General features: G+C 50.2%; 2 protein-coding genes across 3 annotated transcripts in view; both read right to left on the minus strand.

The window, feature by feature from the left end:
- Positions 1-1,197: 1,197 nt before the first annotated feature.
- LOC116229464 (G protein-coupled receptor 12-like) lies at positions 1,198-3,232 on the minus strand. Its single transcript, XM_031593938.2, has 2 exons — positions 2,734-3,232; positions 1,198-2,392 (listed from the first exon to the last, which is right to left on the minus strand). The coding sequence occupies exon 2, from the start codon at positions 2,388-2,390 to the stop codon at positions 1,338-1,340; it is 1,053 nt and encodes a 350-aa protein (XP_031449798.2). The 5' UTR covers positions 2,391-2,392; positions 2,734-3,232; the 3' UTR covers positions 1,198-1,337.
- Positions 3,233-8,721: 5,489 nt separating this feature from the next.
- LOC116229741 (ubiquitin carboxyl-terminal hydrolase 12-like) overlaps positions 8,722-14,261 on the minus strand; it is a 28,035-nt gene continuing 22,495 nt past the window's right edge. For both annotated transcript variants that reach the window (XM_031594431.2, XM_031594434.2), the window contains one exon: positions 8,722-11,072. In XM_031594431.2, the coding sequence (XP_031450291.1) occupies positions 11,033-11,072 (40 nt within the window). In that variant the 3' untranslated portion in view covers positions 8,722-11,032. The remainder of the gene's footprint in view (positions 11,073-14,261) is intronic.

Genomic DNA, 14,261 nt, shown 5'->3' on the forward strand with positions numbered 1-14,261 from the left:
AATGCCATTTCTGTCACACGGAGGTCTACCCAGAGCCAGTAAGTCAGGGCTACATTTCATTCAAAGTACAAAACAAGCGATGGGTCGCCCAGAGACACCAACACCGCCCTCTGGGTCCGGCTGTATAAAAACATCCCAAAAGTGTTCACAATGCTTCAAAAATGGCTGAACCTGGCTGTGCGGGGAGGTGTGACACTGCAGGGACCCGGCTGCCGTCACAGCAACTGGGGGAGGGGACAATGAGCAGGGGAAGGTGTCCACATGTATATATTACTTTGATATATCTCTATATAAATATATATATTCACTTCTCTGTGTACGCTAATTCAACGTTGTGCCGACTACCCGTTGCCAGAGGTTTTGAAAAAAGGAAACGAAGAACGGAGATCGGCCACTTTCAAAAGGCAGCAAACGAGCTCAAGTGTCCGCAGCTTTTCCCACTCCGCATCCCCGCACCTTTCCTGCACACGGCCCTGAGAACGGAGCCCCACGCACAGCCCCGGGGCTCCGCACTCAGCGGAGCGGCGGATCCGCGGTGGCGACGGAGCGGTGCGCTGTGCCCCCCCGGGCCCGAAGCAGCCGAGGGACGCCCGGTCACGGCTCCGCGATGCGGCATTGCGTGCGGCCACCGCAGCGCCGTCGGGAGCGGCCGGAGCTGTGAGGGGGCGGTGCGGGCCGCCCTGCGGGGTCTCAGAGAGCCCGGATCCCTTCGGGGTCCAATACTCCCCGTGTACAGGGGAAGGGCAGCCCCTGCCTGCAGCCCATCTTTTTTTGGGGGAGGGGGCAGGGGGAGGAGTGGATGATTCCCCAGCCATCACCCCTATGAAATGAACGGCCGTCGCCTAAAGTTCTTTTGTTCCGCCCCTCCCTATCTGCCCCACTCCCCCGGCTCCCTGTGCTCCTCCGGAGTCGCCCCCGTTATTGCATAGCAGAGCATCACCTGACCGTGGGCCCCCGCCCAGAGACCCCGCACTCGGGGTCAGCCTCCACGGGATGGGACAATCGCAGTGCGCCGAGCTCCCGTCCTTTCCTCTCCCCTCCCCCCCCCCACCCCCCCCCCCCCTTTTTTTTTTTTTTTTTGGCGTTTTGTGTTTTTAAATAAAAAATAAAATGTGTACGAAAATAACATTTCTAAGGAAACCATCGGCATTCCTTTCTCTCTCTTTCTCCTCCCCCCAACCCCCCCACCCCCTTGTTTTTTCTATTTTTTTCCCCCTTTTCCCCTTTGCCCATTGGCACTCCCGGGACGGGGGGATCCTCCAGGTGGGAAACGCGGACGGCGGAGGGGATTGGAGCGCGGGGAAGAGGACGAGGAAGAGGAGGAGAGGAGGAGGCTCTCACACGTCGCTGGATGTCCGCGGGCGGGACGAGAGCGCGGGGCCGCAGCCGCAGCACGCCAACCATAGCGACTTCTGGATGTCGGGGTTGCGGAAGGCGTAGATGATGGGGTTGATGAGGGAGTTGCAGGCGGCGGGCAGCGCCAGGGAGTACGTGTACACGGCGGGGTAGCTGGAGTCGGCCACCAGCGAGTAGATGGCGAAGGGGATCCAGCAGAGAGCGAAGGTGCCGAGGATGAGGGACAGCGTGGAGAGCCCTTTGCGGGTGGAGGTGGCCTGCGCCGTGGCGATGAACTGGTGCTGCACGGCGATCTGCTGCGCGTGCCGGAAGGCGATCTTGCAGATCTGCAGGTAGAGCTGCATCATGAGGGCGAAGAGCAGCAGGAAGGTGACGGCCAGCACGGCCGCGTTGTCCTTGGTGACGGGCCGCAGCACGCTGCAGGCGCTCTGGTCCCGCAGGCAGTGCCAGCCCAGCGGAGGCAGCAGCCCCACGCCCAGGCACAGCAGCCACATCAGCAGCACCGCGCCGCACGTGAAGCCCAGCGTGCGCTCGCTGTGGTACGTCAGCGCGTTGTACAGAGACAGGTAGCGGTCCACCGTGATGGCCAGCAGGCTGCACACCGACGCCGAGAAGGCGGCCAGCAGCAGCCCCGCCGCCCCCAGCTCCGCCGCCTCGCTGGGCGGCCGCAGCAGGTAGCGCACGGCGAAGTTGCCCACCAGCCCCAGTCCGGCCAGCAGGTCGGCCAGCGCCAGGCTGCCGATCAGCACGAAGCTGGGCGCCCGCAGGCTGGGCGTGTAGAACAGCACCGCGAGCACCAGCGCGTTCTCGCCGGCCACCGCCGTCCCCGTGGCGCACAGAGCGATGTCCCAAGGGCTGACCGCCGCCGCCGGGCCCCCGCCGCCCGGGGCCGCCGTGCCCGCAGGGCCCCCCCCCTCCTCAGCCGCCGCCGAGGGCCGGGCGCTGGGGGCCGAGGCGTTGCCGAGAGCCGGGAGCCGCTGCTGCTGGGACTGCGGCTGCCAGGGCTCTCCCATGGCGGCGGGGCCGTGCAGCATCGCTGGGGAGAGAGCGAGAGGGGAGCGCTGAGCGAGAGGTGCGGGACGGGGCGCCGAGCCGACCCCTTCCCCCCCCCTCCTTCACCGCAGCCCCGCGGCCCCGCACCCGCCGCCGCCCCGCAGCCCCCCCGCGGCACGGCCACCTTCTGCCGCCCGTTCCGAGCACAGAACCGCCCCCGCCCTCCCCGCTCCCCGCAGCCCTCGGGTCGTTATTTTTGGTCGCCCTCGCGGGGATGCGGCGTGGCGACGCCGGGTACGGCCGCCCCAACTTTCCCCTCTCTTCCCCGCACTGCCGCAGGGCGATGCCCGCTGCCCCCCCCCCGCCCGCGCCCCCCGCCCGTACCTCTCTCCGTGCCCGGGGAGCGGCCGCTCGCCCCCGTTTTCAGGTTTTCCCCTCCCGGTGCCCGCAGCCCGAGGTGCTACGCCTCATTCCTCGGCGAACGTCGCCAATAGCGGCGGTGGCGGCTCTCTGGCATCCACCGGCACTTAATATTCCTGCCCCATTGGATCTGCTGATAAATCTCAACTCTGACGTCAAAGTCTTCACTTATATTCATGATCCAGCGCTGTGAATCAGAGCCGCTGTGCTCGGAATAACAACGAGGCCGGGCCGCTCCGCAGAGCACGCGGCGCGGGGGCTCCGCATCCGCCCCCCCGACCCCCCTCCCCCGGCACAAGGTCGGGGCCGCCGCCGTCGTTTGTGCCGCCGGAGCTTTTAGGGGTGGGGGCTGAGCCGGCGCGATGCGGTCCGTGCCCCCCCGCAGGGACAGAAATCCCAAAGGCACCGCGGTTGTTCCGGCTCCGTCATTCACAAAGGGATGCGGATCTCCCGAGCGCGGACGCTGCTCTCCCGCATGCGAGGGCGTTTCGGAGGCCTCTCCCCCACCCCACGCACCCCGTGCCGGTTTCGTAACGCCCCCGGCCCGTAACCTCAGCTGCAGCCCGGCCCGGATCCGCGGGGTGCGGGGCGAGGCCGGGGCTGGGGGACCCCGTGGGGATCACGCGGTGCGGGTCTGGCAGTGGGGGAGGGCCGGGTGGGGACCCCGAGCACCCCCGCAGCGGGCAGGAATCTCACTCCAAACCCCGCAGCGCTCGGACGCGACCTCCTGGTCCCTCTGTCAGCTCCTCCTGCGCTCTCACCCGCAGAGATCACCCCGTGCAGGTGGGTCTCTGGGCAGGCACCAGCTCCGTGGTGTCCTTCGGGTCCTGAGCCATCCCGAAGCTTCCGTGGGGGTACATCACATTACACCACATGCGTGTTTCTACCTGGGGACACGGCCTGTGTGTGCAGTCCTATCCGGGGACACACCGTATGCACGGTGTCACATCTCACACGTGGTCCTACTTCAGGGAGCATCACATGTGCAGTCCTACCTGGGGACACATCCCTTATGGCCCTGCGTGGGGATGCATCGCATACATGGTCCTATCTGGGGACACATCCTGTGGTTACATACATGGTCCTAACTGGGGACACATCCTGTGGTTACATACATGGTCCTATCTGGGGACGCCAGCTGTGCTCCCAAGGGAGGATGCAGCCGCCCCAGCCCGGCTCTGAGGGCCGCTCCCCCACCAGAGTAGGGCACAGTCCATCTGATGGCACCGCTGAGATCCCAGCCATGCAGCCTTTGTGTCCTGTGGGCGTTTGCTGTCCCCCGCAGCAGATGAATTCCCATTGGGTGGAAGCCCTGCAGAAGGTTCCTCACCCTATAGTGCTGCCAGTGCCCAGGAGATGGGAAAACCCCTCTGCCTTTGGGATGGTGCTTGGTGGCCACCTGCAGCCCCCAGAGCACTCTGCCCATGGTACATGCAGAGACTGCCACGTAGCAAGGGGTGAAACTGTTTTCCTAGGAAAAAAAAGGCTTTTGCTCGATTTTCCTCCTCCTCTTGTGCTGTGCCGTCCCATCAGCAACTGCTGCAACTTCATCATGGCACACCAAGTGATAGGGAGCTCTGGGACCGTGCAGGGAGAGAGGCAAACCATTAAGGGAATTAATAGTGATAACCAATGATCAGCACCAACCCTCACAGCAGTGAGGGAGGATTTCTGAGTTTTTAGGGAGGACAAAATAAGGCTTAAGGGCTCCCATATGAGCAGAAAGGCTCTGCTCACCAATGCAGGATGTGGGGATCCCAACCAAACGTGGACCCCCCCCCCACACCCTGTGGTATTTTTTCGGGGCCAGGCTATAATTAGCAGTTCTCCAGGAGCTGTCGCTCACCGTCACACTGCGTTTTCTTTTCTTAGGAATATGACTAACCTGTGAATGATTAAACGCGCCTGGGGAAAGGGGAGGGGGGAGCGAATTATTTTGCTCCCTATGAAGAGAAAAGAAAGCTTTCAGGATGCGCTGTGCAGCCTCAGAGAGCAGGAGGAGCTCGGGCACCTGCAGCGCTCTCTGTGAGGATGCTCAGAGCAGGTGCTGGGGGCACTGGGCACTGCTGCACCTCCCCTGGGGCAGAGCCCCTTTGAGCACAGCAGGGTCGTCCAGGCCCACCCCTCCCTGTGGCTCCCAGAGCCGCCTCACTCTACCTGCTGCCCTTTAAGGGGAACACGTGGCTGCAGGGAGCCCAAAGTTGGATCCTGCAGCTGGAGATGGACTATTTCAAGGAGCTTTGATGCTTTGTTGGAAGTATTTTTAGTCGGGAAAAAAAGAAGGTAGTGCAGTTCACAGCTCTCGCAGGAATTCTCCTGTCCCCTATCAGTGCTGTTCAGCTGCTCAGAGCACGGTTTGGGCTGCAGAGGGACAGCACCCAGCAAGGCAATGCCCGGGTCCAGCACCTGGCAACATCCAATCGGGGGCAAATGGGAATCACCAAGCTGAGAGTGATGTGGAGCTCTGCTCCCTGCTGAGTATGGAATTGAAACACACAAAGATTCTAAATTATCTTTATATTCCCTTTCATTCCATCCATGACAAGCCGTCCATCCCCGGAGGTGTCCAAGAAATGTGGAGATGGAGCACTGAGGGATGTTTGGTGGGCACGTGGGCAGGGCTCAGCGGTTGGACTCTATGACCTTAGAGGTCATTTCCAACCTTAACAGCTCTATGAACTCCACACACACACCCTGTAGGGATGGGCTTATGAGAACATTTTTGCTCTGCTCCTGCTGCTTGCTTCTCACAAGCCCTTCGCTCCCTCCTGCTCCACACACACACTGCATGGTCAGGGTGGGACCCTGTGGATCAGTGTCACTGTGTGCCCCAGTGCCAGCAGGGCTTGGAGTTTCTTTTGCTGTGAACTGGAGCGACCACAAAGAAGTTAGAAGGACTATGCTGGATTTTTTCCAAACTCGTACTCTTTTTGCTTGGAGAAATATTGTGACTCAAAATCTGAAAATGAGCAGTTCAACATCAAAAAGAGAAGGGGGGTGGGGAGCGTTGCCAAGAATAACACCTCCCTGCCACTCCTGTAGCTTTGCTGAGGAGGAGCTGAGGGTTCACTGGTGTGAGGCTGTAAGCAATGGGGTAGCAGAGCAGCATTTGAGCAATGGCACATTTCACCTTGGGATTTTAATTCTAAGAGCACAGCCCTCTGTGCCAAGCTGCTCTGGCACAACTGTCCCCTGGTGCAGAACTTCCAGGGGTGGCTTTCCTGTGCATCCCATCCCATCCCATCCCATCCCATCCCATCCCATCCCATCCCATCCCATCCCATCCCATCCCATCCCATCCCTCCTGTCCCATCCCATGTTCCCAGGCTGCAGGATGCTCAGCACAACACAGCCCCTGCTCTCTGCTTTCCAGAGCTGCTGGCTCCTCGCCTTGTTGCAGTACATGCAATCTGCTTTATGCTGAAGGAAACAAATGCACTAATAGCATAGTAATTAGGACACTTAATTACTGATAAAGTTACTCAGCTCCCACTGAAGACTGCTTGCTACTTGCCTTTGTGTCAGAGAGAAGCAATGTCTCCAGCTGTGACCTTGCTCTCATGCCAGCCACGCTCCGGTGCTCCAGAGCACCACGAGGTCTGTGCTGGCTGCAGGCTGAAGCCCAGGAGCTCATCCTTCTCCTGCAGGCCCTGAAGCCTTGGGAATCCCTAAGGAACAGCAGCAGGGACTGAGCTCATACACAAATCTTGGTGCAATCCATGCCCCCGCTGCCTACAGCTGGATTCACATGGAGAGGACACTTCTCAGTGGTGTGGCACCAACAGACTCTGCCCTCAATTAATTTGGGCCAGTGTATCTGGAGTAATACCTGTTGGGATCTGATATTTTAAGGCCTTGACTAATCTTGGTACAGACAAAAGGAGACATCAGCCAAGTGGGACCTACAGTGCAGTCTGTCCATGCACCAGCACTGAGGTGACACCAACCCCAGCACAGCATGGGGCACCCAGGGGTCAATACTGCTCCCCCCCTCACCGGGGTGCAGAGATGGCTTCTCATGATGCAGAAAGAATTGCACTTGTGTGTCAGGGCAAGCAGGCACTGCTCGTGGGCTGCTGCCTGTTTATGAAGGAGCTGAATGGTTGGTGCTGGAAGATATACCTACTGCTGCTATAAATCCAGCTGCACACAGCTGCTGGCAATGCAGTGCTCACCTGAGACTGGGGCCGTTTGCACCTGCTTTGACACAAAAGCAGTTCCCACATGTGACAGATCTCAAGCACATCCCCTCCAAACACACAAAGATAACTTGGTTAAAACCAACAGCCAGGTGGCAGAAAGGATGGAACTGTCTCCCTGTGCAAAGTGAGTGCTGTCTTCAGAAGAAAAATAGAAGAGGATTTAAGTGTTATCCCCCCCAACACTGCTTTACTATGAATGTTTTGTACTCTGATTTATCACTTGTAGGCACCTGACCTGCTTTTGGGCTGGACTCTGAGCCATCTGATGGAGTTGTACACCTCCCTGTTCATTGCAGAGGAGTCAGAGTAATGGCCTTTAAAGGTCCCTTTCAACCCAAACGATTCTATGATTCGGCCTCTGCTTTCAGGACAGGCAATGCAGGCTGGCTGCAGCAAGGCCTGATGGCACCGGGGGGAGGGATGCAGGAAGGTTAATGAGTGCAACAACAGCAAGTGCTAGCAGTACTCTACATATTGCAAATTAATTATGTTTCAGGGGATTGTTTCCTTTTGATGAATGCTGAGGACTACAATGGGAAGGTTTTATTTGTCTCGGGGCTTTTGTTAGTCTATTTTCTTTCTTGTACCAATCAAATATCATTTGTTTTAAACATACCCTAAACAGAGCTGGCATGGTGACTTTAAAAGCTCCTGCTGGTAACTCGAACATGCCAAGCACAAGCACCAATTCACAAACAGTCTCTGCTTCTGAAGTCTTTAGGGCAGAACCTCTCCCCAAACACACAGCTGGATATGCTGACCTGGAAGCAGAACAGCAATGCCAGGCACATTTTGTTCTGCTGCTGCTTATCAGTGGTGGGCAACAGGCATGGGATGGTTCTGCCTGCCCTCCAAGGCAATGTTCTGGGGGGGGCCTGCAGCAAGAGGACAAACCCAACTATTCATCAGTGATGGGCAAGAACCAGCCCTCCAATATCAATCCTGCCTTTGCTACTCAGAGCTAAACTCACATCACTCTCAGGTTTTGGCTGGCTTTCCTCAAATAAAACCAATTCTGGGTAAAGCTCTTTCTCAAATCACTGGAAGTCAAGCTCATATTCACAAGAGTAAAAAGAAAATAGCCCTGTTTATTTATTTCTAATGTGTGACCCAGCAGGACAAAGACCAGACAGAATTTTGAATAGGAAATGTGCTTTTACTGAGCAGCTGTCACTTTCAAGTCTTACCCTGCTTCTACTGAACTCTCAGTCCCACAAATTCCTACTCAAAGGAGCAACCTTTAATCAAGTTTTCCCCACATAGAAGTGAATGACACAGAAAGACCTGTCCTGCGATGAACCTGAGCAGCTCTGAGCATACGGTACTATTTTTGCTTTGAAAATGTCTCTGCTGCAAATACTATCTGACTGATCTGGAACAAAGACTTATGGAGTCCAATAGCAGGGGATGGAGGAGGGAGAAGGAAAACGGAAATCACAGGGAAAGGCAATGGCAGAGTTATTAAAGGTGACGAAAAACACAGTAGGAAATAGCAGCAGGATGGCTGTTGGGAGGAGGCTCTGGGTAACCTCTCTTTGCTTTACCAGCACATCAGTTGTAACCTACAATGCTGAATTATTCCTTCCTCTTACTTGAAACTGCTTCCACACAGGTTTCATGCATGAAAACACAGCGGCCAGGATAAGCCAGCCTGCCAGCAGAGAGAGAAGCTAAGGAGAGAGTGACTAAGCAATTACTTTTGTTTCTGCCTTGGGTTGCAATTCAAGGAAAAGCTTTTGTGTCATGTGAGTTTGATCATACATGACCTTTATTGGAGACAGGTGGGGTCATTTATTATACAGAAGTAACGTCACACTATTCTCTTCCAATTTAATTCCTTTTAGTTTCCTTATAAATCTGTAGCAAAAGTGCACTTTTAACAGCTTTTAATCTATAGTATATATCTTTCAATATTATCTCTCGATCAAGTATTTGTAAAAATGTACCACCAGATATACAAAATACATGTCTAGTGTACTACACTGATTTTTGTATTTACTGTTTAGATTACTTTAAACTCAGTGCTGTTTGTTTTTGTTTTTGTTTTTTTTAACTGTTTTTTGCAAGACTTACTGATGACAGGCTTCTGGTAGTGCCACCAGGAGAGGACTCACAGCTCATGTGAGAAGAAGGGGAGAAGACTCTTAGCCAGGAACAATTTTCACACAGTAGGACAAGATGACAAGGAGGTTCATTGTTACTGAATATGTACTCCGTATAGTAAAAAATAATTTAAAAGATGCCCACACTTATCCTCCGAAGAAGGAGATGTGCCATGAGAATGGAACCTGTACTCAGTTGGAATACAATAGTTATGAGTAATTTGCATTTGGAAAGGAAATTAACAATTAACATTATGTTTCTGGTCATGGTAAGGGAAACAAACACATGCACCCGACACAAGGAGGTGTTTGTGAGATGCCGTTTTCCTGAGGACAAGATTTTGGTAAATATTAGGTCCTGTACAAGCCACACAATTGCATAAGTTACATGTCCTCAGGAACAACAGTGGAACATACGATGAGTGGCGGTGCTGGGAACAGCCACACAGAGGACAGCTCCTGTGTTATCTAACAAGATGAAAAAACATCAATTTCCACTGGTAGCTCAGAGCCAGCTGCAATAAGTTTTGGCACAGTACAGGACTTTTGAAAAATAAAACTACATTGCATTTTCAGATATTTCTTACAAACTCCCGTAAGTCTTTTCTTTCTTGTTATCCTTGAGATTATAATATATATACATATAACGAATAATTACTTCATTTCAGTCTTCAGAAGACTAACAATTTCCCCTGTTAAGCAAGGCCTATAGAGGTAAGACAATCAGAAGCTTTTTTTTTTTGGAGGGGGAGGATTGAGGGGGGGAGGGGTTATGATTCCCAGCTTGGTACAAACCTTACCAACAGATGAGGAGCACTTAGCAAGGTAATGTCTGGGTTGGTTGGTTTGTTCTCCTTCTTACCCGTTCATTGTCTTAAAGACTAAGAACAACTGGATTAGTTTAGTAAATAATGTTTCCCTTGGTTAACCCTTCCTAATGAGCACTATTTCAGTGTATTAGCATAGATTCAAAATGCTAGTTGCATCAGTTTACTACATATTGAATGAAATGTTGAACAGATCCCTGTTTCAAAAAGAGGGCACTTTTGGTTTATGCAATAATTCCAAGAAATGCTTTAACTCCAAACTTTCTACAGCAACTGGTTGCCAGACATTCTTCAAAATGTAACTGATTCGCTGCTCCCCTAAATCTGCAGCAATGTGGATCTGAGTCAAAATTTCTGCTTAGATACAAACATGAACACTGGGCTGAATGTGGATAACGTCCCATGCCTTCCAAAGAAGAAACAGAACAGTAAAAATTAAAAAAAAAAAAAAAAAAAAAGCAGTGCTGTTAGTGTTACCTAAAACCAAGATAATGCATAATGGGGAATTTACACTGCTGCAGTCAGTTTCTCTGTTTGCTTTTTTTTTTTTTTTTAAATTACAGACTTGACATTTCCAATATGTCTTAGCTTTGTTCTGCTTCTCAAGTCTGAGTCACCAAAAATATCCAGCAACCAGCTGCTGTGCATATCCTAAAATATGCCTTCAGCTGACACTGAATACTGAAATCATTCTGCTAAAATACAGAAAAATGACGATGATAGAAACCAAGGTATAGCCTCAGGCCAATGTTAAATGGTAAAAATTCTACAGTGCTACTTTTAAAACTCTTCTTCAGTCCATGAAAAAATAAGCAGCCAGGTTTCAAGTAGAGGTAACACAGATTTTGGAAGATAGCACATAAAAAAAAGCCCAGAAAGAAAACTGGAGCAAAAGCTCTTGTTATGGCAGTCAGTACTAATCCTCCGAGAAACAGCAGAGAGAAACCTCTGTTCACCCCGCTGGATCTGTCCTGGTCCTTCAGCAACAATGAGGAACTGCTTCTGCTGTCACAAACGTGTTCCATTTTGACATATCTTGATCCCTTGTATTTATACACGCATCTTTTGTTTTAGTCTCTTGACTGGTAGAAGAGGATATATCCAGATTCTGAGTTTTTGGAAATGTCTGATGTTAGCCCATAGAACTCTTCAATGGCTTGAGCATCAATTTTCTGAAAATTAATGAGAGGTAAAGTTAGTCTCAGTCAAAACACCACATTAAGTATCCCCTTCACAAACAAAGCATTATTTTCCAGTTCTTTGGGGTGATGCTGGAAAGCCACAATGTATTAATACAACGATATTTCAGTAGTATTGAATACAACAAAATGAATACAACACAACTTTTTCTCAGCTTACCAACTCATCAGTGACTGAAAAGAAGAAAATCAACATGAGATAAGAAACCCTTGAAGTGGTACACTCTTAAGCTGGACTGCAAAAAAAGGGAATAACAAAACCATATTCTTAAAGGTTACACGACATTTTTACTTGCCTTTTCATTTAGGCTGGAGTTACCCTTCCTTACCATAGACTCGTCATGTAAATGAAAAAAAGAATTCACTGATCAGCAAAGAAAGTCGCCGTGCAGCTGGGAGTACATAAGGCCCTTCTTGAGCAGACTTAACACTCTGCTAAAGCAATTGCAGATTTTAAATTCTTGTGACTCTCTTATATGCAGAAGTCCTGCAAGTGCTGCTGGCTGACAATACCATGAAACCTGTGCATCACGTCTGCTTTCTGGTCTTAGGAGAGCTTTCCTTCCTTAGGGTTTGCTGCTACAAAGCCTGCTGCAATGAGGCTTCTGCTTCAGGAGAAATAACTGATTTGCTATGTTCACAGCATTCAATGGCTTGCATTTAAATAAAATTGTGATATACTTTAAAGGCCCGGGAGGGTCATTTTAAAGGGCTTTCAAAGATGCAATTTCTACTGTCTTGAATTAGCTCCTGAGAACAGCTGGCTTCATATTACTGAACTTGGTCTGCAGTCAGTGGAGAACAAGTGCACAGACAGAAGCACTGAAATAAAATACCCCCAACAATATGGGTTGCTCAGCACTCCACTGTGTTTTAGTGCTTTTGAACTTCATATTCAAAGACAAGGGGCTGCAGTAGCCTGAACTTGTGGAAGGCAAGGTGAGAACAGTCTAAATATTTGAAGAAACAAATCAAAAGAAAGCCAACCAACAAACAAGGAAACCAGCTTTATTCCTTGACGACTAAAACTGCGGAAGCAGAGAAGCAGACAAAGTAGAAGAGTGTCTCTGGGTTGAACAAGTCACAAAAGGGAGCAGCAGAGACCAACCTGCATTTACTTTACTTAAGAGAAAGGGACCACGCCACGACTGCATCCAGGAGCCTCCTCAGCTCCACAATCCATTTGGCAGCATGCTACAATGCTGCTCACTGAACAGACTTCTGCACCACCAGCAAACACAAAAGCGTTGGTTTCTTTACATGGCACTGCCAAAAACCCACAAGCTTAGGTCATCTTTTTCCCAGCCTTTCTAAAGCATTGCACATGAGAAAAACATAGTAAGTTTCCAGAGGATATATTAACTGTAAGACTGCAAGCAGCAGAAAATTCTCCCTTGAATAGTTTTGTTAAACAAAAATATTCACTGGGGGAAAAAAAAAAATGTTTTATCTCCTCTATTTGAGGACATCAGGGAAGCTGAAATCCAGCACAGGACTTTTGCATTTCCACACAATTTATTAGCATAATACCTACTGCAAACTGCTAGATACAATTTAAAAAAAAAAAAAAGCAAAAGAACATTTTTTCAGTCCTTGTGATATATTTAGCTGACAACGCAAACATGCTTTATTTTAAGTCCCAACTAGCTTGTCATGCAATCAAATCTATTTCTACTACTACTCCTTCTAAATGCAACTCCATTAACTTACACAGACTAATTCAACCCACAGGTATTTTTGTCTATCACGACAAAATCTACTTCTTTTTATAATTCCTCTATTCACAGAAAGCAGTAGAAATTAAAGAGGATCAGAGACCTTCTTCTTCCCATCCTTAGTTGGCCACGTGCATTGGGGACCACAAGGTTTTACCCAGTTGGAGTTTTACAGCAACAACTGGTTGATGATTTCACAACTATTTTAAAGGGCTCTGTAGCCTCACCTGGCTCTACGACATCTTTTTCTCCATTAACAGAGCTCGAATAGCCTTTGCTCATTTCCAGAGACTTATTTCAATTCTGCAGACCAAATCTTTCTTGCATACCATTCACAGCATTCAACTGAATCATGCAAATCTCTGAACAAATATTTAGGAGAAGATGTGCAATCATTCTCGCCCTTCTCTGATTCTGGAGAACTCATGAATGGACGCTTTTTCCACTGTTTCCAATAAATATCATCACAATAAATATCAACCATTTAGTTGCCCAAATGACAATGTACCAAACTTGTCTGAGATCATTTACTCAGGCTCCTCAATTCATTTTGCTTGGAGCAGGATTTCATTTGGGCTGATCCGCCTCCTGGATTTCATGCCATTCCTTCCACATATGCGGTAGTATCTGTGATTCTTATCTGTCTCCAATTGAATTGAATTGGCCTTCCAACTAAACCCAAACAGATAAATAAATGTGACTTCACCGCTTATGACATTTGGTGGGTAATAAGAATGAACTACTTCCAGTTGATACTTCAGAGCTATTAATTCCTTTCACTTATCAGAAATGTAATAAATCATCTAAATCAGATTAAAGGGGAAAAGGCTCTCTCCTGCCTCCTCTTTCAGTTGCAGTATTTGTACACAGGTACAAAGAACCTCGACTTCATCTTCTGGCGCCTGCTGACTAATACCCATCTTGTTATGTAGCCAGTTCTCACTAAAAATGTTAAGTCTCCAAAGCTTTAAAAAAAGTCTGCTTTCATGTTTCGAGAGTCTCTGAAGAGTAGGAGGCTCCCGTGGGGAGCTCTGAGAACAGAAACCCCTCCAGGATTCATGTTTTGGGGATTCAAACGTTAGGGACATTTTGCCACTCCATTTCTGAAGACCAACTCTGTAATGTCATACAGCACAGTGCATTTCTAAGATGCCACTGTAAGGACAACCACAAGCAGCTTGAAAACAGCACTTGGTCAAGCTTGGAGCACATATTTAAATCTCTTTAGGCAGCAGATGGAACTGACAAAAGTAGTTCCAGCTTTACTTTGCTTTTTCAGTGAATAGCCTACAGCCCTAGTAAGGAACTAATTCTCAAGAGCTGATGACTAATTGGGGAGAGCAAGAACAGATGAGCAAAACTGCAGCTATTTCTTCCAGAAGCCTGTAGCATCAGTCTGCATCACCTCATCCTTCTTGGATGCTAAATCTCCAGAAATTTAGGTGTC

The sequence above is a fragment of the Phasianus colchicus genome, chromosome 14 (assembly GCF_987193195.1).
Source record: "Phasianus colchicus chromosome 14, bPhaCol1.hap1.1, whole genome shotgun sequence".
In the NCBI taxonomy this organism is placed as follows: domain Eukaryota; kingdom Metazoa; phylum Chordata; class Aves; order Galliformes; family Phasianidae; genus Phasianus; species Phasianus colchicus.

Coding starts and splice junctions, on each gene's coding strand:
- LOC116229464 (XM_031593938.2), bottom strand. CDS start 2,390: ATGCTGCACGGCCCCGCCGCCATGGGAGAGCCCTGGCAGCCGCAGTCC.